General features: G+C 48.6%; 1 protein-coding gene across 2 annotated transcripts in view; it reads left to right on the top strand.

The window, feature by feature from the left end:
* The window catches only part of SNPH (syntaphilin), a 43,521-nt gene extending 23,987 nt beyond the window's left edge, over positions 1-19,534 (top strand). The window contains exons 2-5 of one of the 2 annotated variants that reach the window (XM_069073862.1): positions 4,846-4,936; positions 6,882-6,989; positions 8,050-8,199; positions 14,135-19,534. In XM_069073862.1, the coding sequence (XP_068929963.1) occupies positions 4,887-4,936; positions 6,882-6,989; positions 8,050-8,199; positions 14,135-15,350 (1,524 nt within the window). In that variant the 5' untranslated portion in view covers positions 4,846-4,886 and the 3' untranslated portion in view covers positions 15,351-19,534. Of the gene's footprint in view, positions 1-4,653; positions 4,937-6,881; positions 6,990-8,049; positions 8,200-14,134 lie in introns of those variants that run through there. The other variant, XM_069073863.1, reaches the window with a different exon arrangement.
* Positions 19,535-20,069: the final 535 nt, after the last annotated feature.

The following is a 20,069-nucleotide window of genomic DNA, read 5'->3' as shown; positions in this document are numbered from 1 at the left end:
TCATTGGTGTTAGACAGTGGGTTGATAATCAAACCCTTGGCCTTAGGGGGAGAAGGAAGAGGAGGAGACGGAGGGGGAAAATGAGGGCTGCTGGGTGAGGAGAGGAGCCACCCAAGTTCTCCTCCATCTCTCTTGGTAACCACATCTGAAGTCATTTCCAGAAGCACCTGCTGAGCCTCTCTTATGAAAGACAGCTAAGTGTTTGGGCATCTAGGTGGTGCTGTGGATAAAGTGCTGGGCCTGGAGTTAGGAGGCCCTGAGTTCAAATTTGACCACGGGAGTTAGCTGTGTGACCCTGGAAAAATCACTTAACCCGATTTGCCTCAATTTCCTCATCTGTAAAATGAGCTGAGGAAGGAAACAGCAAACTGCTCCAGTACCTTTGCCAAGAAAACCCCAAATGAAGACATAGAGTCAAACCCAACTGAAACAGCTCAACAGCAACAGCAACAAAAATATGAAAGGCATTCAGCTAGGCATTGGAGATAGAGAAGTAACAAGGGGTCTCAGAGACCTTAGTAGCAGATGAAACAGTACCTTAAGTACCCTAAGTAGACACAAAGTAATTGCCTAGAGAGAAGCGGGGATCTAACAACTAGGCTGATCAGGAAAAGGCTCTTGTAAAAGGCACCAGAACTGATCCTTGAAGCAAACTCCTGCAAAAAAAAAAAAGGGTAGTGAGGAAGATCACAGGATCATTAATTGTGTCCTGGAAGAAGGCTTAGAAATTTTCTAGTCTCATCTTCTCATTTTACAGATGAAGAAACTGAAGGACAAGGAGCTTGATGGGCTTGCTCAGGGTTGCTGAGGTCATGGCAGAGCCAGCAGTAGGACTTGAGAGCTCTGGGACCAAGCCTCAGAGCCTGAAGGGGTAGCATTCCATGTGGGCAGCCTCACCTAGCTTGTTAGGGGATGGGCAGGCAGTGGCACTGATCTCAGGTGACCAGCTAAGTGTCTGGCAGCTCCCCCGAGGGCCAGGTACCTGACACCTGTGAGCTAAGGAGAGAAGACAATATGAGCTGTGTCCTGCCCCGTCCTGGTAAGGGGAAACAGGGTGTGCTCTGTGTTCCAGGCCAGGAAACGGGCCACTTGAGCAGACCTCTTTTGTCTGGCTGTGAGAAACTAGCTTCTTCAGCCAGAACTGCCTGGCGTGTAAGGAGTGTCAGTCGGGGCCACTAAAGCTGAGCAGGGTGTCTTCCCCACCAACTGGGGACTCCTAGGTCTGATTGCCAGCTTTCCAGGCCATCCTTGCCCAGTTCCCCAGTTTCTCTTGCTGGCAGTGGTCAGATGCAGTGGCATCGGTCATCTCACTGGGGTGCACACACCCTGTGTATCTTCTCCTTGGCTGGAGTGTCCTTGGTCCTGTGCCTGACCCCGATCTCTCCCCTGTTCCTAGTCCTGGGGATGATAGCTTTTGGAGTGAAGACCAGAGCCTATGGGATTTCTGCAGTTGAGAAAAGACATTATCTCAGACTACGCAAATAAAGCTGATCCATTGTGATGACTTCCAGTGGGTTATAAACTCTTTGAGGGAAAAACTGTCTCATTTTTGTACGGTACCTAGGGCATGTTTACTGGCAGTTTCCCTTGGGCCTGAGGTAGGGTTCTGGAAGCTGGACTACAGCCCAACTCAGCCTTCCATAGCTCTTGCCTTCCTAAGGATTAGATGAGTCCTGGAGACTTTCCAGGCTGGAGTGGTTATTCCATCCAGCAACCATGCAAAACTGAAGAATGAATGAATGAGAAATTATTAAGAGCCTGCTGTGTGCTAACACTGTGCTAAGCACTAGTTACAGATACAGAAAGGAGATCTTCCCTGACTTTAAGAAACTTCCCTCCTAATAAAAGGAGACGATGCATATTGAGGAACGGTGGCTGGGCACACGGGGGCAGGGGGGAGGTTGGTCTGCAAAGCCATGGCAGTGGTGAGTGGAACCCTGGGAAAGCTTAAAGAGCCAAATCTGCCCCGACCAGACTCATTCTGGTGTGTCGTATTCTATTCTAGGTACCACTGTTTAGGAAGAACGTTGATCATCCGATGTGTGCCCATACTAGAGTAGCCAAACTGAAGAGCCCTTCTTATTCCAAAAGGGATTGGGAAGTTTAGAAAAGAGAACATGGGGTGCAAGGGTAGGCTGAGAGCTGAGCATTTGAAGGACTGTTATATGAAAGAGGGGTTGGACTTGTCCTGCTTTACCTCAGAGCAGAATTAGAACCATAGATGAAAGCTGTAGAGGCAGATTTTAGTTCAGGGCAGCTAGTAGCACAGTGGATAGAGCACTGAGTTCAAATCCTGCCTCAAACACTCATTAACTGTGTGACCCTGGGCAAGTCATTTAGCCCTGTTTGCATCAGTTTCCTCATCTGTAAAATGAGGTGAAGGAAATGGCAAATTATCCAGTATCTTTTTTTTTTTGGAGGGGGGTTAGACAGGGAAATTGGGGTTAAGTGACTTGCTAGTAAGTGTTAAGTGTCTGAGGCAGGATTTTGAACTCAGGTCCTCCTGACTCAAGGTCTGGTGCTCTATTATTCACTGCGCCACCCAGTTGTCCCCACTCCAGTATCATTGCCAAGAAAACCCCAAATTGGACATGACTGAACAATAGCAAAAAGATTTTAGTTCAACCTTATGAAAAACTTCCTAACAAAGTGGGATCACAAGATCTTTAATTAAGTTCTTAACAAAATCCCAAAGTAGAATAATCTGCCTTGGACTCTGTCACTGAAAGTGTTCACTTTGTTGGGGATATTATAGTGTGGTCTTCTACATGGGGTAAAAGATTGGACTACAGCAGTGCTGTCAGACTCAAGTCGAAACAGACCCCTTCAGTGTGTCCATTGACTTAGAAAACCACAAATTAACATTATCTGCATTGTGTTGCATTTTACTTTGTTAAATATTTTCCAATTACATTTTAATCTGGTTCTGCTGCACCTGGGGGTTTTGCTGGTACTTGTGGCCAGTGGGCCTGGAATTTGATATGTTTGGGCTAAATGACCTCCCTTCCTGTTCTTATCTCTCTTCTTTTTAGCCAGATACCTTCTCCTTTCCCCTTAGACCAGATATATCCCTTTCCCTTTCTTTTCAAAAGTCACAGATTTCCCCACTGCCAATTTTAGCTAACAATTCTCTTCTCTACCCTATCCCCCACTCCAAACTTTCTTCCCTATCCCCATTATTCCACAAGCATATAGGCATTCTGTTTTCACATGTACCCTTTCCTTTAAAGGGCTTTTCACCCCCTTAAGGCTGGCGTGGACCTAGTTTTTCATGAAGGACACTATGCTGAGAGAAGAGACTAGTAGCATGTGAGAAGAGGAAGGAAAATTATGGGAAACAGGGTAGGAAGAGATTCCTGTCCCCATTACTGCCCCCAAGGAAAGGTAGGGCTGACCAAGAGAGGCCCCAAAGAATGAGGGTATGGATCAGAGTTCTGATCATGCCTTTGCTGCCAGAGGCCTGGGAAGCGTTGGAGAGAGTTAGGTCAGTCCAGGAAGGAAGCTTGTAGAGATGTCTGTGATACGTAGTCCTGTTCCATGTTTGTGTCCCTTCCTTTGGGAAGGCTAGTCTCTAGCTACTGCCCTCCTGGGGCTCTATACCTAAATGAATCATTCTTTCCTGTCCTGTCTTTTAACCAAAACCCCAGCCTGGCTTGTCCATGGCCCTGGCACTGTTGGCATGGCTTGTAGGTGGTTACATGTATCTGCATGCATGTCTGTGTTTGTGTTCTTACATACAGGTTATCAATACCAAATGCCATGTGCTCCCATTGATACCTACATACATGCTCATGTCATGTGTTCCTCTGTAGAAACTGTCATGTTGTGTGCCTCTCCAAGCCATGAGTTCACTTCCATTATGTTTTGTGTCCATATATATATATATATATATATACATTTGTGTGTTAGTATTGTTGGTCTGTCTTGTTTCCCCTTTAGACGGAAAGCACAGTGCCTTGTGCCACCAGGCTCTCAGTGGATATGGCTGATGTGACGGTTGGTGAGATTGGCCCCTTGTAAATGGGGGCAGGGAGCCCAGTCTTGGTGCCAGCTTCTGCTTCAGGGAATCCTTCCTCAAGGAAGATGAAGCTGGGACAGCTAAGGGAGCTTCCAGGGTGTGGCCCAAAGGGCTGCTGGAGCTGTCAGGGCTCGGGGAAAGGGTGCTACCTAATCTGAGCAAGACCAAGGGAGGCAGTCTTGGGGGAGGGCTGGAAAGCGTTTTGGTCTGGGAGTCAGGAGTCCCCCGTTCTACTCATCTATCTGGCATTAACTCAATGTGTGCATGAGACATCTGACAAATCACTTCTCACTGGGCTTCAGTCTTCTTATCTGTAAAGTGTGTGTGTGTGTGTGTGTGTGTGTGTGTGTGTGTGTGTGTGTGTATACATTGGTGTGGGGGAAGGATTTGGGCAAGGTGATCTCTAAGATCCCTTCTGATTTGAAAATTTTATCTTTGAAGTCAAAAGTCCTGGACTCTAGTCCTTGTTCTACTCTTGACTCTTATCATTTAACCTAAGCCTCAGTTTCCCATCTATAAAATGGGGGGAGTTGGATTAGATAACCTCTAAGGTTCCTTCCAGCTCTGTTATTTTAGAATTATAAGTTCGGAAGAAAGGGAACAGTCCCAAAGGAGGATTGTCTTTAAATACGTTTCCCAGGCTGAGGCAGCAGGGGCCTCCTCCGCCCAGGGCACGCTCAGCCCTAGGGTAAGCCAGGGGCCCTGTCCAAGGCCTGAAGGGGTGAGAGGAGGTGAGGCAACCATGCCAGGCGGTGGCCCCAGCGAGAGAATGACCTGGCCAGGGCCGGCCCTGCCCCCGGCTGTCCCAACCCGCCCTTTCTCCTCAGCCGCGGCACCCATCCCGCCCCTCACCAGGACCCGCAGCCTCATGGCCATGTCCCTGCCTGGGAGCAGAAGGCCCTCCACTGGATCTCGCAGGTAAGTTACCCCTTCCTCCCTATCCCCTGCAGCCTCGGGGGCTGAGAGGGAGGGCCTTGTATGAATCTGTACAAGTACTGCAGGCTGAAGGGGGCCTTGGGTGTCCCATCTGTCACATGAAGGGTTTGCATTAGGTGACCTTCATGACCCCTTCCAGCTCTAAAATATTAGGGTCTCATTTCAGTTGGCTCCAGTCCTATCTCTGTCTCTCTCTTGTCTTTCTCTGCATCTCTGTCTTTTGCTCCTGTCTCTGACTCTCCCCCTCCTCTCTCTATATCTCCCCCTCTGTCTCTATGGTTTCTGCCTTCAGTGTCTCCCCTCTGTTTCCCTTCTTCCCACCCCCTCCTCTGTCTCCCCTGTTTGTTTTCACTTCTTGGTTTCTCCCTCCCCATCTCCCGCTTCCTAACTCTCCCTGTTTGTTTCTCTATTTCTCTCTCCTTCTGTCTCCTCCTATCTATTCCTCCCTTTCTCCCCTCCCTCCCGTTCTCTTCCCTGCCCTGCCCCTGTTTCATTCCTTCTGTCTGTCTCCTATCTCCAGCTTTTCTATATCTGTCCCTCTCTCTTCTCTCTCTCCTTATCCCCTTTCTCACCTGCTGCTTCCCCTCTTTATCTCTCTCCCTTTCTGTTTCTCCCCTGTCTTTTTCTCTTTCTGTTCCACCCTCCCTGCCTAAAGCTAGAGTGAATGCTGGTTTGGTGACCACATATAAGTTCACATCTGGTTCGTCTGAACAAACTTGCTGTGTAGTCAGGGGCAACCTCTCTCTGAGCTTCAGATTCCCCATCTATAAAATGGAGATGATCCCTGCCCTTCCTCCATCAGAGGGTAGTGTGAAGATTATAAAACATGAAGCTTCTAGAAGGGGCCTTGGAGATCCCAGGCTCCTGGGCTGAAAGAGAGCAGGCTGACTGAGTCAGGAGATCTGAGTTCGAGTCCCAGCTCTGCACTGGATTTACTGTGACCTTGGATAGCACTTCCCCATCTGTGAAATGAAGGAGTTAGATTAGATGTTGATGATGATAATAGTAATAACTGTTCTTTGTATAACACTGGAGGGCTGACAAAGTGCCTGACATACATTATTTCAATTGATCCTCACAATTCTGTTGGACTGATAGTGTGAGTATTGTTAATATTCCCATCTTACAGATGCGGAGCCAGAGGCCCCAAAAGGGGCAGACCCTTGACCAATATCAAGTGGCTAAATGAAATATTGGATGTGAAAATGCTTTGAAATGTCTAAAGCAGCTGTGCAGGATGCATTGTTACTGGAGAAGAGCCCTGTCTTTGGCGTTTAATAGGTCCCCATAGGCATATTATTTCCTTGTCTTCCTTCCCGTACCACACACACACACATACACACGCACACGCCCATTGATGTTTTCTCCTTCCTCTTTTTCTGCTTCCCGTGCCATAGGAATCTCGTACTGGGCTCTTGGCCTTGTCAGGGAACTCTTTTCTCAGCTCTGAGGGGACATTGGATGTGGGGGCCATTCTCATGAGTGACTTTGAACAAACACCACTCAGTTACTCCGGAGACATGTTTTTTCTTGCTCTGCCATTTATTGGCTGTGTGACCTTACACATGTCACTTCTCTCTGATCCATAGTTTCCCCATGAGAAAAATGAGAGGGTTGGGTTAGATGATCCCTGAGGCTCTTCCAAGCACTGATCTACTACAGCCTCTCTGTTTAGGTGATGGGAGCAAGGTGGGGCTGGCTCTGTGTGGAGGAAGGGCCTTGGGGGAGCAATGAGGCCTGGCCTCCCCACCGTCTTCCACCTTGACTTCGATTTCCACTGTCTGTTCTGTCGCCCCTGTCTGTATATCCCCCCATGATTGCCCCACAGCCGGGGGCTGTATGGACGAAATGGGCTGGCCGTGTTCTCCCAATGTTCACCATCCTCTGACACCCAGCTCGGGCCTCCACCTCTTCTTCCTGCCTCCAGGCGTACCTCACCCCCTGTCAGCATGCGGGATGCCTATGGTACCTCCTCACTCAGCAGCAGCAGCAACTCGGGCTCCTATAAGGGCAGTGACAGCAGCCCCACACCCAGGTAACTGCCCCCACCTCACTGTCCCTTCCCCATCCTGGGCCTTGACACCCTGGGTGCAGGCAGCCTAGCCTTCTCTTCACTCAGCTACCGCTGTGTAGCTGTGTGCCCCTGGGCAAGTCCTTTCCTGTCTCTGAGCCTTCATTTCTTTAGAGGGCTGTGGAAACACAAATTAAATAATTGTTGCACAGTGAAGAGATTAGGTTCTTGAGAAAAGCAGAGCCAAGAAAACCTGGAACCAGGCGTCACGAGGTCCTGGGTTGGGGGGAACATTTAGGGATGAGTTTTGGGTGACCTGGAGAGGCTCATTCTCTTGTGCATCATGCTAATAAGCCCATGCCCCTTCCACCTCGTGGGACTGGAACCCTGGTCCAGTCATGAGAACACGCTCTCCATGAACTGTTGGGCACAAGCTTACTGGAATCCACACACCTAGCCTCCCCCTATCAACACTGATTAGCATTGAGGTGTTGGGGTCAGCTGATTCGTTTGTACATGTCCCCGTAACCCGTGTGTGCACGTGCCATCTCAGTATACATGCATACACATGTGTGAATGGGTAGGTATGTGTGAGCTCTATGTGCATCCCCTTATATGTGTTTATTTGTGCATGTGTCTGTATGCATGTGAATAGGGATGTGTGTACAGAGATATATATTCAGGTGAGTTTGTGTACATGCATATGTTATGAGAGAGGTGTAGGTAGAGAATTGTGGTGAAGAGGGCCATGATGTGGGAGGAGTCTGATACCACCATACACTCAGTTCTCTCTAGGGGTACCACCTGCCCTAATCTGAGGTGCTTATATGGTAGCATAAGTATTACCATATCCTTTTACACAAGAGGAAACTGAAGTTGAGGGAGAAGTTATTTTCCCAAGGTCACACAGCTTGTCAGTGGTGACTTATGCCCTCTATAGTGGTGATGGAATAGGGGATAATGATGATGGAGAACTGTGCCTTGCCCCAGGCATAATGGCAGACCCTTCAGGACATCCATCAGTTCTTGAGAGAGGGTTGACAAAATGGAGAAATAATCACTGACCAGCCACCCCATGTTGCAGGCGTTCGATGAAGTACACCCTGTGTAGTGATAATCATGGCATCAAGCCTCCCACCCCAGAGCAGTACCTGACGCCCCTGCAGCAAAAGGAGGTCTGCATCCGGCACCTGAGGGCTCGGCTCAAAGACACACAGGATCGACTTCAGGACAGGTAAGCAGTTGCTATGTGAGGTGGAGTCCCCTTGCCCACTCTCTTCTGGGTGCTAGAGGCTGTAGTGACCTTTGCAGCCAACAGGCCCTCAGCTTTCACCACTTTTTCCCCATTCATTCATTACTACAACAAGTAAGCCCCTACTTTGTGGAGGGCCAGGGTGGAGGAGAAATTTTAAAAAGACAATTAAAACAAGGTCCCTGCCCTTACGGAGATGGATCACAGCGTAGCAGGGGAGAGAAAACCTGGACGTCGGTGAGTATATGCAGATTAGATTTTACAGTGCACATCATATGTGGGACAATGAAGTGGAATAGTCCAGGAACATCACAGAGGCTGTCTTCAGTTGTCTGGAGGGCTCTCAAGAGGTAAAGCCTGAATCTGCTTGTCCTCAGAGGACAGAATGGGGCAATGGGTAGATTTATAAAGAGGAAACTTTTTTTACTTAATAAGAGAAAAACTATTCTAATCATTAGAACCATGGAAAACAGTTCCCTTGGGTGGTAAGGGATTCTCCAGCATTGAAGGTCTTCAAAAGCAGGGGGAGAAGGGTTTGGGGAGGGGGATGATGTTTTTTATTTTAACTCCAGGGAAGTTAAAAGGAGGGAAAAGAAGGGAATGATTCTGAACATGGGAATCATTGTGAGCAAAATTGGGAAGCTGAGAAAGTACAGGGTGCTTTCCATGGAGGCTGTGTCAGCTTTGAATGAAGCTTCCCTTCTTCCTTATCTCTCCAGTCCTAGGAAGTAGGTCAGGTGAGCTAAGTCACCTATGCTAGGCAGTGACCCAGACCCTCATTCACTTCCCCACAATCCTCTAGTCCATTTTACTCAGCTCCTCTGGGCACCTAAGCCCCAGTCCCGTTTTCCCCTTTTTAAGTTGGATAGTCTCCTCCCCTTGTATGATGCCTCTGACTGCTTCTTTTGTCCCCACCCCTATCCCAACCCCTCTCCACACCTCCTCCCCTATCATTTCTTCAAATCACCTCTCATTTCTCTCTGTGGAGGGGCCTGTGAGTGGAATCAGATAGTCAGGTGTAGGTTTGGGCAGATATAAAGATGGCTCTATATGGTGCTAGGGTTTCCTCCCTGGGCTTCTCTGATTCAGTGGGGGAACTCGAGAGGTTTCCGCTAACTACCTGTGGATCTCATTCTGTGTCTGTACTATCTCCTCAGGCCTCATGCGAGCCTGCTTGTCTTTACTCCTTATTTCTTTAAAACTCAGCCATATGATCAGGTCCCAGAGCCATGTCTGACTGAAGGAAACTTTCTAATTATTTCAGGTTTTCTCCTCTGAAACTCCATGGCTCCATCTGGGGATTTAGTGACTTATTTCTGGGTCCCCCTAATGGGGCACTGACTGGAAAGAACATAACCTCTTGAGTCAAAAGACCCAGGTTCAAATCCATGCTACCCATATAACATTGGGCAAGGCACTTAAGCTTTGAGCTTTGGTTTCCTCATCTGAAAAATATGAGACAACTGAACTAAATAGTAATAATAAATAATAACAGCTCACACTTCTACAGCACCCACTGTGTGCCAAGAACTTTACAAACATTGCCTGATTTATTCTCACAACAGTCCTGGGAGGTAGCTGCAGTTATTGTGGCCATTTTAGGATTGAGGAAACTGAGGCAAATGGAGGTTAAGTGATTTGCCTAGGGTCACGCACTAAATGTCTGTGGCTGGATTTGAATTCTAGTCTTCCCAACTACAAGCTTAATTAGCACTATGAACCACCCAGCTACGGATGATTAGATGACCTTAGGGGTGCCTTTCAAGCCTAAATCTGTATTTCTGTGATTTTTTCCAGTAGCCCCAGCAGCTCATATGGAAGTGGTACATTATAGTGTATAGTCATCATTATCATCATAGCTAACGTTCATGTAACACTTAGTGTGTGCCAGACTTTGTGCTAAGCCCGTTGTGATTATTATCTCATTGGAGCCTCACAACAACCCTGGGAAGGAGGTGCTGTTATTATCCCCATTTTGCAGTTGAGGAAACTGAGGCAAGCAGAGATTAAATGACTTGCCTGGGGCCACACAGCTAATAAGTGCCTGTGGTCAAATTTGAACTCAAGTCTTCCTAACTCCTGGCACCACCTAGCCACCATCTGACTAGATGACCTTGCAAGTCCTCGTGGCTCTAAATCTGTATTCCTGTGATTCTTCCACGTAGCAGCAGCAGCAGCTCATTTGGAAACAGTACTTAATAGTGTGTTCTAGGAGTTAAAGCTGGGAAGGACCTTGGAGAACATCTAGTTCAATCTACTCATTTTTACAAATGAGGAAACCGAGGCCCAGAGAAGGGAAACGACCCATCCAAGGTCACACAGCTAGTAAGGGGCAGGGCCAGCAATTGACCTCAGGCTTTCCAACTCCCAAGTCCTTCCATTGTAACACACCACAGTCCTCACCAAAACAATAAATCCCGACCCCTAGGCACCTGGCGCCATGCCCCGCAAATGGCAGCATCCTGGATTTTGAGCAGACACAAGAGACAGGTAGTGCACAGATTATTCTTCCCATTTGCAGACAAGGTAGCGGAAGCTCCTGAAGGGAAGCCTTTGTGTCAGAGCTCAGACAGCCTTCAGCTCAAGCCCAAGGCTCCTCCCACTCATTCTGTGGACAACGTTAGAGGCTCTTGTCATGTTCCCTCTCAGACTCCTCTCGCCTCTTCCCTTCTCAAGTACTACTTAAAAAAAAAAAGCACTGCCATAGCTAAAGAGGAAAATGTAGACTTTGCCTGTCACTCTCCCTTGTATTCTTTTATCTCATCATAAAGAAAGATGCCCAGGGTTTTAGGAAGTAATACCAATACCTGATATTTACATAAAGCTTTGTAAGTACCATACATAAATTATCTCATTTAAGCTTCACAGCAGCCCCTGATGCGGATTATAAGTATTATTGTCCCCATTTTACAGGCAAGGAAACTGGGGCTCAGAAGTTAAGTGACTTGCCCCTGGTCACACAGCTAGTAAGTGTTGGAGGCAAGATGTGAGCCCAGTTCTCCCTGACTCCAAGTCCAGCACTCTATCCACTATGCTAATTAGAAGCAAGTAACTTTCTACTTTGTCCTTAAGAATTCAATTCAACGGGCATGATTAATTGCTTACCATATACAAGGCACCAACTAATTACTGGGGATACTGAGACAAAAATAGAAGTCTTTACCCCCAGGGAGCTTGTATCTACTGAGGGAATCCAACATGGGCATGACTACAAAGTAAGTTAAGAAATAATTTCAGGATAGGGAGAGCCATCAGTGGTGGGGGCCCTCAGCAGAGGCCTTGTGTGCAATGCAGCTCCTGAGCTGAGCCTTCAGAGATGCTAAGGGTTCTAAGGAGTAACTGTGATGACGGAATAAAGATAGCCTGGGAAGAAAACATGGCCATAGGAGATGGTGTGCTCTGTTGGGGAGACATGAGTATGCCAGGAAGAGAGACACCTTCCCCCTGCTAGCAGGTAAGGGGATCGCCCTCTGCCAGTCATGGACTTAAGCACGACGCTTCCTCGTTGTTCTTTGGACTTCTGCCTATACACACTGAGGTTACAGTAAGTGCTTTAAGGTTGTGCCCATGGAACTCACACTCTGGCAGATCCTCCTGCCTGGAAAGGTTTTGAGTACAGTTGTGGTAATGACAGGATATCAGTCATATAAGGCCCAGTCTCCCTAACTTCAGAGACTTTCACTCCCACAATTAGCCACTAAGGGCTGACTGCTGTGACCACAAGAGTTCATGACACTGGTCCCTGGGGCGTGGAGGGGTTGTGATCTGCATATGAGGCACCATGGGAGTGGAATTAGGGTTTGGAAGTATGTTCCTATGAACAGTTTTTTTTTAAGTCTGCCTCAGTTAAAAGGCCCATATCCCTTTCCTCCAAACATAGCTTTTAAAAACCATCTTTAAACACAAATATATTAAGGTTTTAAAACAGACATGTAAAAGTGCCTTGAACATAGGAATTTACTAAGTGTTCAATTGAGAAACAATTTTATGATGTCATTTCTAAAGGGACAAGAAGGGGAGCATGTCCTTAGTTTCCTAGGTCATCTATGGCAGAAACTGGGCCCCTTAGAAGATTATCTTCACCTTTCCATTTAGACAAGTGCCCATTTTACCCTGAATTTTTGTTTCCTGTCTCTAAGACAGATTCCTGGGTATGATAACAAAGTACCTGTTCCCAATCCCATGAGAATGTTGTGCTTTTTTTTAAATAGCTTTTGTTATTACTGGGTTTTCGATGACCTAAGTGGTTGTTTGGATCATTGGATCCCAGAAAAAAAAAAAAGTGTAGATATGGGGTAGGAACACAGTGAACGTAAAATGTATTGTTAACCCTCCTCCTCAATTCCATTATTTAATTCGGCATGTATAACATGCCCTGTGTTCCTGTTGCCTATGTCCAGACCCCGCTATTGTATCATCTTCATGCTCTAGTGTGAGGACGTCCCTGATGGATGCAGGTCAGTCTGCTGGGTCAACATTTCCCAAACCATTTTCTATGGAGCCCTGGTGGAGGGTGTGCTATTTGGATAAGGGTTCTCTAAGATACTTTTGATGATAGCAAAGGCTGGTGGGAGTTAGGAATAGGACCCACTCAAGCATGAAAAGTTAGCAGCATCAAACACGGTGCAGCATTTCTGGTTTAGGCTTCCCTTGTTTGGTCCGATGAGCAAGAGATGCCCTTCAGTGTGCCTCAGCTGCATACCCACCTTGTGTCTCAGCTCCATCCTTTCCATCTTGATGCTGGCTCCCAATCCCCATGCTCTTTACGTATACTTTCTAGTGCCCTTTTCACCCTCCATTTCTGACACACATCATGGACTTCAACACCCTATGTCCAACAATCAGGCACCACCAACTTCTTCTAAACAGTGCCCTCTATTCTTTCTCCTATGCTCCCTAATTTTCCCAATCCCTCTTTACAACAAGGGCATTCAGATCCTCAGGCTACCCAGCCCAGCATTTCTCAATCTCTCAATATATTAGGCTCCAAAATATCCTTTGGCCCAGTAAGTTCAGGAAATACTAGAATAGGGAATTTCTGAGCAAATTCATGAGCAAAAGCATGGGGGGGTAGTAAGATGCAGGTCATGTCCAAGAAGCAAAGAGTAAGTAATATAGTTTGAAAGGAATATAGAGTGTATGGAGGGGATTAATGTGAAATTAGGCTAAACAGATTGCAGGGGATCATTGTATATCAGGCAAAGGAATCCAAAGTTTACTCTGTTGGCAGTAATGAGCCGTTGATGGTTTTTGAGCAAAGGAGTGATGTGACTAGATCAGTACGTAAGAGTATTCTGACAGTGGTGTAAAGGATGGGTTGAAGGGAGCACAGAGCAGGAAGGTCCGCCTCCTTAGGAAGCGGGTGTTAAAGAGCCATACCAGGGTGGTAACTATGGGAGTAATCATGGAGACTTGGCTCCAAGACTTGGGGATGTCTTGGAGAAGTCTTCTGGAAGTGAAACTGACAGGAAGAGAAGGAAAGCAGAGGAGGGGATGGAGATGGATTAGATAAGAGACAAGGAGAAGGGAAAAGTCAGAAGACAAAAGGGAAGGTTAAGAATACGAGAGTCTAAGTAAATGATGGGACCATAGACAGGAGGAGTGGAGTCCAGAAGGTCGAACACATTTCTAGGGAAAGATAACAAATAAAAGTTCTGTCTTTGAGTAGGGAGGATTTCTGCAGCCTGAACGCTATACCTTGGAAAAGATAAGTGGGAACTAGAAAGATTTCTTCAATTCTGTCCAAGTCATTAGCAACCAAAAAAGCTACTCCACCCCCACCCCCAACCTTTAATCAGTAAAGAGCCCTGCTTGGGCCTTTATTTCCTTGCCTAGATTTAGGTCCTGGGGACCCATGGCCAAGTTCAGGTGGGGTATGTCACCCTTCTCTTCCCCCTACCCCCCAATCTGCCTACAGGGATTCAGAGATCGATGACCTGAAGACCCAGCTGTCCCGTATGCAGGAGGACTGGATTGAGGAGGAATGCCACCGGGTCGAGGCCCAGCTGGCTCTCAAGGAGGCCCGCAAGGAGATCCGGCAGCTCAAACAGGTGATCGACACAGTCAAGAACAATCTCATAGACAAAGACAAGGGCCTGCAGAAGTACTTCGTTGACATCAACATCCAGAACAAGAAGTTGGAGACCTTGTTGCATAGCATGGAGGTGGCCCAGAATGGGACCGTCAAAGAGGATGGGACTGGGGGGTCCTCAGGGGGCTCTCCTGCCCGATCCCTGACCCGAAGTTCCACCTACACCAAGCTGAGTGATCAGGCCCCCGGAGACCGCAATGCTGACCTTCAGAGCGCATCCACGGAAGAGGTAGGGGATAGTGGCTTTGCAGCTGCTGATGACACTCTGAGCCGGACGGAACTGCTAGAAGCAAGCAGCCTGTTGTCTTCTGGGGTGGACTGTGGCCCAGATGAAGGCTCCCTGCAGAGTTCCTTCACCTTAGGCTCCCGACTCCCAACCAGCTCCACCTATGAGAAGCTGCTGGGAGGCAGTGGCGGGAGTGTGGAGGCTGGTGTACAGGCCAGCTGCATGCAAGAGCGGGCCATCCAAACAGACTTTGTGCATTACCAGCCTGACCTAGACACTATCCTGGAGAAAGTGATGAAGTCACAGGCCTGTGGACTGGCCAGTCCTGGCCCTAGCCCAGCCTGGGCCCCGGCCCCAGACATGGAGGACGCAGGGGCTAGCATAGAAATGCCCTCAGGCTTCCCAGGGCCCATGGACCTGATACCAGCTGACCCTAATTCAGCAGTGGTGGTGACAGTAGGAGAGGAGCCTGTCGTGGCTCCAGTGACCCAAGGCCCTTCCCCTCACATGCCCAGCCTCAACCCATCGGTAAGCATCGCCTGCCCTGTGGATGAAGAGGTTGGTGAGGTAGCGCCTGAGCCTAAAAGCTACTGGAGCCGCCACTTCATTGTGGATCTCCTGGCAGTGGTGGTGCCCGCGGTGCCAACAGTGGCCTGGTTGTGCCGGTCCCAGCGGCGCCAAGGCCAGCCCATATACAATATTAGCTCCCTGCTTCGGGGATGCTGCACTGTGGCCTTGCACTCCATCCGCAAGATTAGTTGCCGTTCTGTGAGCACTTCGGGGCCTGTGGGCACCGGGGGCAGCTCGCAGCTGTGACTGGCCACCCACCGGGGAACCAGGCACATCTTGGTCTGACCACTGATTGTAGGTCTTTCTCTTTCCCCCTCTCTCGCGCACACACACACACTCACACTCACCTGTGCACGGAGTGTCGTCATCATCCTAATTTATTTAGCTTTTCCAAAATAGGGAGGCCATAGTCTAGGTAGGCCAGGATAGCCTGGGGATGTCTGAAGTTCTGCAGGTGGCTGCTACTCTGGCCTCTAGAGGCAGGAAGAGAGGGTTCTATGGCATGGGCTGAGAGGGTGGCAGGATAGATCTGACTGAAGCCGGGATATTGCCAACTTCTGTCATAGGAAGGAAGAGGGCAGAAGACTTCAGCTTCCGTTTTCCTTTCCACAATGTCCATCTTTCTCTGCCACCCCAACTCCTCTTGTCCAGTTGACATTCTCCCTAAGCAGTTCTGTATTTGCTTTCTTGAGTAAGCTGGCTGGTCCTCAATGTTCATGGGCCTACCTTCTTAGTCCTTTCTCCTTTGAGTGTTAGGTCAGTATTATTGCTTCCAGTGGGGGAAATGACTCGCCTAAGGTCACATGGCATAGGGATCGGAATTGCTGGGGAATGGGAACACATGACTTTTGTCTCTTTGCCTTCATGGGCAACCCAGGCTGGTTCTGGGAGTGAATGATTGGGAGAAGGAGGAGTAATGACTGAAACTGCCCTGACATTTCTTGGCTTCTGGTCACTGGGTGGGTGGGTGGATGGCAGAGCCAGGGAAAGAGAAAGGGGAAGAATAAATGGGGGATGGTCAGCAGGAGATGGAGGGCTGAGCTGGGATGAGTAGCACCCATCCCCTACACTGATTGGTAGAATGGCTTACTGAGCCTTACCTGAGGATGGGAGGTGGCCCCCCCCAGGTCACCATGGGAACAAATTATCACGCCATCTAACTAATGTCCTGAACCCCTTCCTACCTTGCCCTAATGCTTCTGTAAGTTAAAACAGGCAACATCAGGATTGTCCTTCTGGGTAAGCAGCTGCTTTTGGGAGATCTAGGGGATGCTCTCCATCTTACAGGCTATATTGGAAGGTTCTGAGGGGTCCCCACAGGAACTGAGAAACCAGTGGCACCCCTAAGCCATTTTGAAATCACTTTGCACTATGTCCCCTTTGTGATAAAAATATTTTCTCAGGGGAGGAGGTTGAATAAAGCTCCACCAGGATGCCAGGCCCATGGAGGGAAGGAGAGAGGGACTTGCTATTGACTGGCACTCCTTCCTCTGGAGGTTGGGGGTAGGGTGAAAGCTTATGTCCTAGGGTGGCCAAACCCCAGTGTGTCTGGCTCTAAGGGAGAGGGGAGATGGAAGAGAAGGACCCCAACCCACGCCTTTATGCCTCTGGCTGAAAATTCCTCAGTGCAGTAAGCCAGGGGTTAGGATAAAGAAGCCATGTTGTACCAGCCAGTCCTGCATGCGAGCCCGTGGATGGAGAACTTGCCAGGGGGCAGGATGGAGTGAGCCCACACATGCTCACTAGGCAAGACCCTGCTGCATTGCCCTCACTCACACTCAGTGCACACCCTTACACACACATATGCACACATATACTCCAGGTAGGGACCAGAGTCACCAACACCTCCCTGTCTCTGAGCACCAGCTCCTTCAGTGAAGTCGCTGACGCTGTTTTTCTTTTAAGAACATCCCACTCATGTTCAGTCTCAGAATTGATCTTGTCTCCCAGCCCAGAGTGCTTAGAACACCTCTGGGGCGCTAGGAAGGGTCCCCTTGATGCTCCGTTCTATAGGCCTGTAGTTTTCTTTTTAAAGATCTGAAGCTTACCCTTTAGGGACTAGGTCCTTGCACACAGCTCGGCCTGTTTGGCAACTTGAATCCGTTCACCGCCTTTGCTTGAGCTGGCTCCTCACGTGCCCATCCATGCCCTGGCTCCTCAGAATGGGGAGCTTCCTTCCGCATGTTCAGGGGTATCAGTCCCTCTCTCCCCCAGCTTAGCCGTGTGCCTCTCCCATCCACAGAGGCAGGCAGGCGTTTCTGCCCATCGATCCTCTCCAGTGGACCCCTGTTCTGAGGCCCAAACCCAGGGCTGACATCAGGGTCAAGATTCCCTGGGAAGTGGGGGGAGGAAGAGCTCCCCTTGGACACTGGAATGGGATATGTCAGCAGTCGGGTGATGAGAGGCCTGTGAAATCTGATCAGAAGTGAAAAAGCCACTCATTCTAGGATCCAAGCTTTATGTGCAATGTATTTGTGAATCTGTGTAAGCATCTCATTAGACTATCCAAAGCTTTGCTGAGAAAATAAATGTATGATTATATTTGAAAAGAGAAAATCTATATATTTTTCAAAACCAGAACTGCCCTGAGCTATAAGGGTTCAGCTACTCTCTCTTGCTGTCCTACAACCACCTTATCCCATCCACAGGCTGTAGTAAATGATAGGGATCCAAGCTGGTCCCCTGTTGCCAAATCGACTGCATTCCTTCCCCACTATAGGACTCTGACCTAGGAAGGGCCCAGCCTCTGGTGTTACTTTTGCATGATGTGCCTGCTCTTAGCCACCAGAGAGAGCCCTGGTGATGTAACTCATCCCAGCTTGGGCAAATTCAGGCTTTGGGGAACTATGTGAAAGCCCACTGAGACTCCCATCACCTGAGGTTTGTCGTTCTAGCCAGTAGAGATTCCACAGGAAAGTTTTGATGGTCTAAGAAGTTTTGGGGGAGAATCTCTCTGACCTTGAGGGATATGTGTGCCAGGTACTGGTGACCAAGGCTGGTGTCACCATGTGCATTGTAGGTAGGTTACAAGGTGATAAAGAATGTGGGTGGCTCCTTTAATATCAAGATTTATTTTGGGCATCAGGATGGGGCTGAATTTTATGCCTATAAAATCAGAAGCTGCCACCCCAGTCTTGCCCCCAGAATCAACTCCCCAGAGAGGTAGCTGGGGGACCCAGGCACTTCTCACAGAACTAAGGGATGATAATTGACTAAATCTGTCAGGGTCAGTGGGACCCTTTGCTAGCTCAGCAGGAGGTAGAGACCCCCTACCCATCCCTGAAAACGCACACACCTGCTTGTTTGCTATGTGCCTATGTGTTTGTGAGGTGTAACCTAAGACTATGCAATGAGTTCAGTGCTGTCTGCGCTGGGGTGGGAATAGGGCCAAGAGACCATTCATGCAGTCACTTGCTCAGGGCTCAATGTAGGTGGACCAGTGATTGTTGCAGGCCCCAGACATAATCTGGAGCCTTCTGTTCTGACTATGCAAGGGGCACTGAGGGGCCTGGAAAGTGGTGTACCACTTTCCAGGGATATGGGAAGATTGGGGCTCAAATGGCTTCGTGCCCTGCCCCCACCCCAGGAATTGTTGGTTTGTATTAAGCTCCCTTCCCACCCTTTTACTTCCCATGCCGAAAACTTTTAGGTGTCGCTCTGGGTTGAGCCCTGAGAGGACCAGAGACTCCAGGCCTGCCAAGCAACTTAAAAGAAGGCTCCCTCCAGCTTAGAGAGCAGTAACACCCCTCGCCCCCACCCTACTCCATAACTCAGGATTTTCTCTCCCACTCCCATCCCCCAAACCTCTTCTAGGAGCCCTTGGCTCCCCCTCTTAGTTGCCTGCAGTGGGCAATCTGTCTCAGTAGCTGGACTTGATCATAAGCCAGCACCAGGCTGCTGTCCTGGGTCTCATCTTTGCCATTACCCAAACCCTGTAAGTTAGAGCCTCCTGCCATCTTGATATGCATCTGTGATTGGTTGCTTTGCTTGTGAAGATCTTGGGCCTCAAGACTGGAATTTAAGACTATGTCTCTTAAGGGGATAACTTAGCTCTTCACTTGAATGCGCTTGCCTACTACTGAATACCCTGGCTTCTCATCACACTGGTCAGAGGGTGTGGATTGGCATTCTCTGCAACAACTCCCTGGCTCCCTTTTCATCCACCTACCCAGGGAAGGAAATCAGAGCTGTGGGAGACAAGAATTCCTGGAAGGTAAACCAAGGACACATCTAAGTACAGAGGGCTATGCCAATTTCAGGGGGGAAAAAGTGGGAATTTTTTTTGGGGGGGGGAGAAGATGGGTGGTGATAGGAAACAAGATGGTCAGTATGAGGTCTCTTGTCTCATCTCCTTTATCTCTGGTCTTTCGTTCACATGGTTGGAACTGCAGCTGAACCAAGCAGTTCCGTATTAAAGCATGAAAGCCACAGCCCCAGTGTCCTGCTGTCTATGTTGCGCCTCTGCAGGTGGGAGGGAGGGAGGGAGGGAGATGCTAGACCTACATTAGTGTCAATACACTAAGGAGGGGACTGATGATGGATGGACTAGAAAGAGCACTGAATTTGGAGTCAGAAGGACTGAAGCTTGAATCTGAATGATGCTACTTGTTACCCATGTAACTTTGGGCAAATTAGTTCCCTTCATATGGGACTCATTTTCCTCATCTGAAATACAAGGGGCTTGGTACCTTGGTATAAAGTATGTTCTATGTCTCAACCCTGTGAAGATTAAGTACCTTTTTCAAAAATCTGGTCCAAGGGGCAGCTAGGTGGTACAGAGGATAGAGCGCCAGCCCTGAAGTCAGGAGGACCTGAATTCAAATTTGATCTCAGACCAGACACTTGACACTAACTGTGTGACCTTGGGCAAGTCACTTAAACCCAATTGCCTCACCAAAAATAAAATCTGATGCAGAGACACAGGATGAAAACCTTCCCTGTGGAGAGCACAGTTTTCTACAAACC

This window comes from Petaurus breviceps, unplaced genomic scaffold, assembly GCF_028583685.1.
Source record: "Petaurus breviceps papuanus isolate PSGF00001 unplaced genomic scaffold, PetGlider_PUasm1.0 90879, whole genome shotgun sequence".
In the NCBI taxonomy this organism is placed as follows: Eukaryota; Metazoa; Chordata; class Mammalia; order Diprotodontia; family Petauridae; genus Petaurus; species Petaurus breviceps.
Note: the sequence above shows the minus strand (reverse complement) of the source record. Positions and strands in the feature narration are given on the sequence as shown.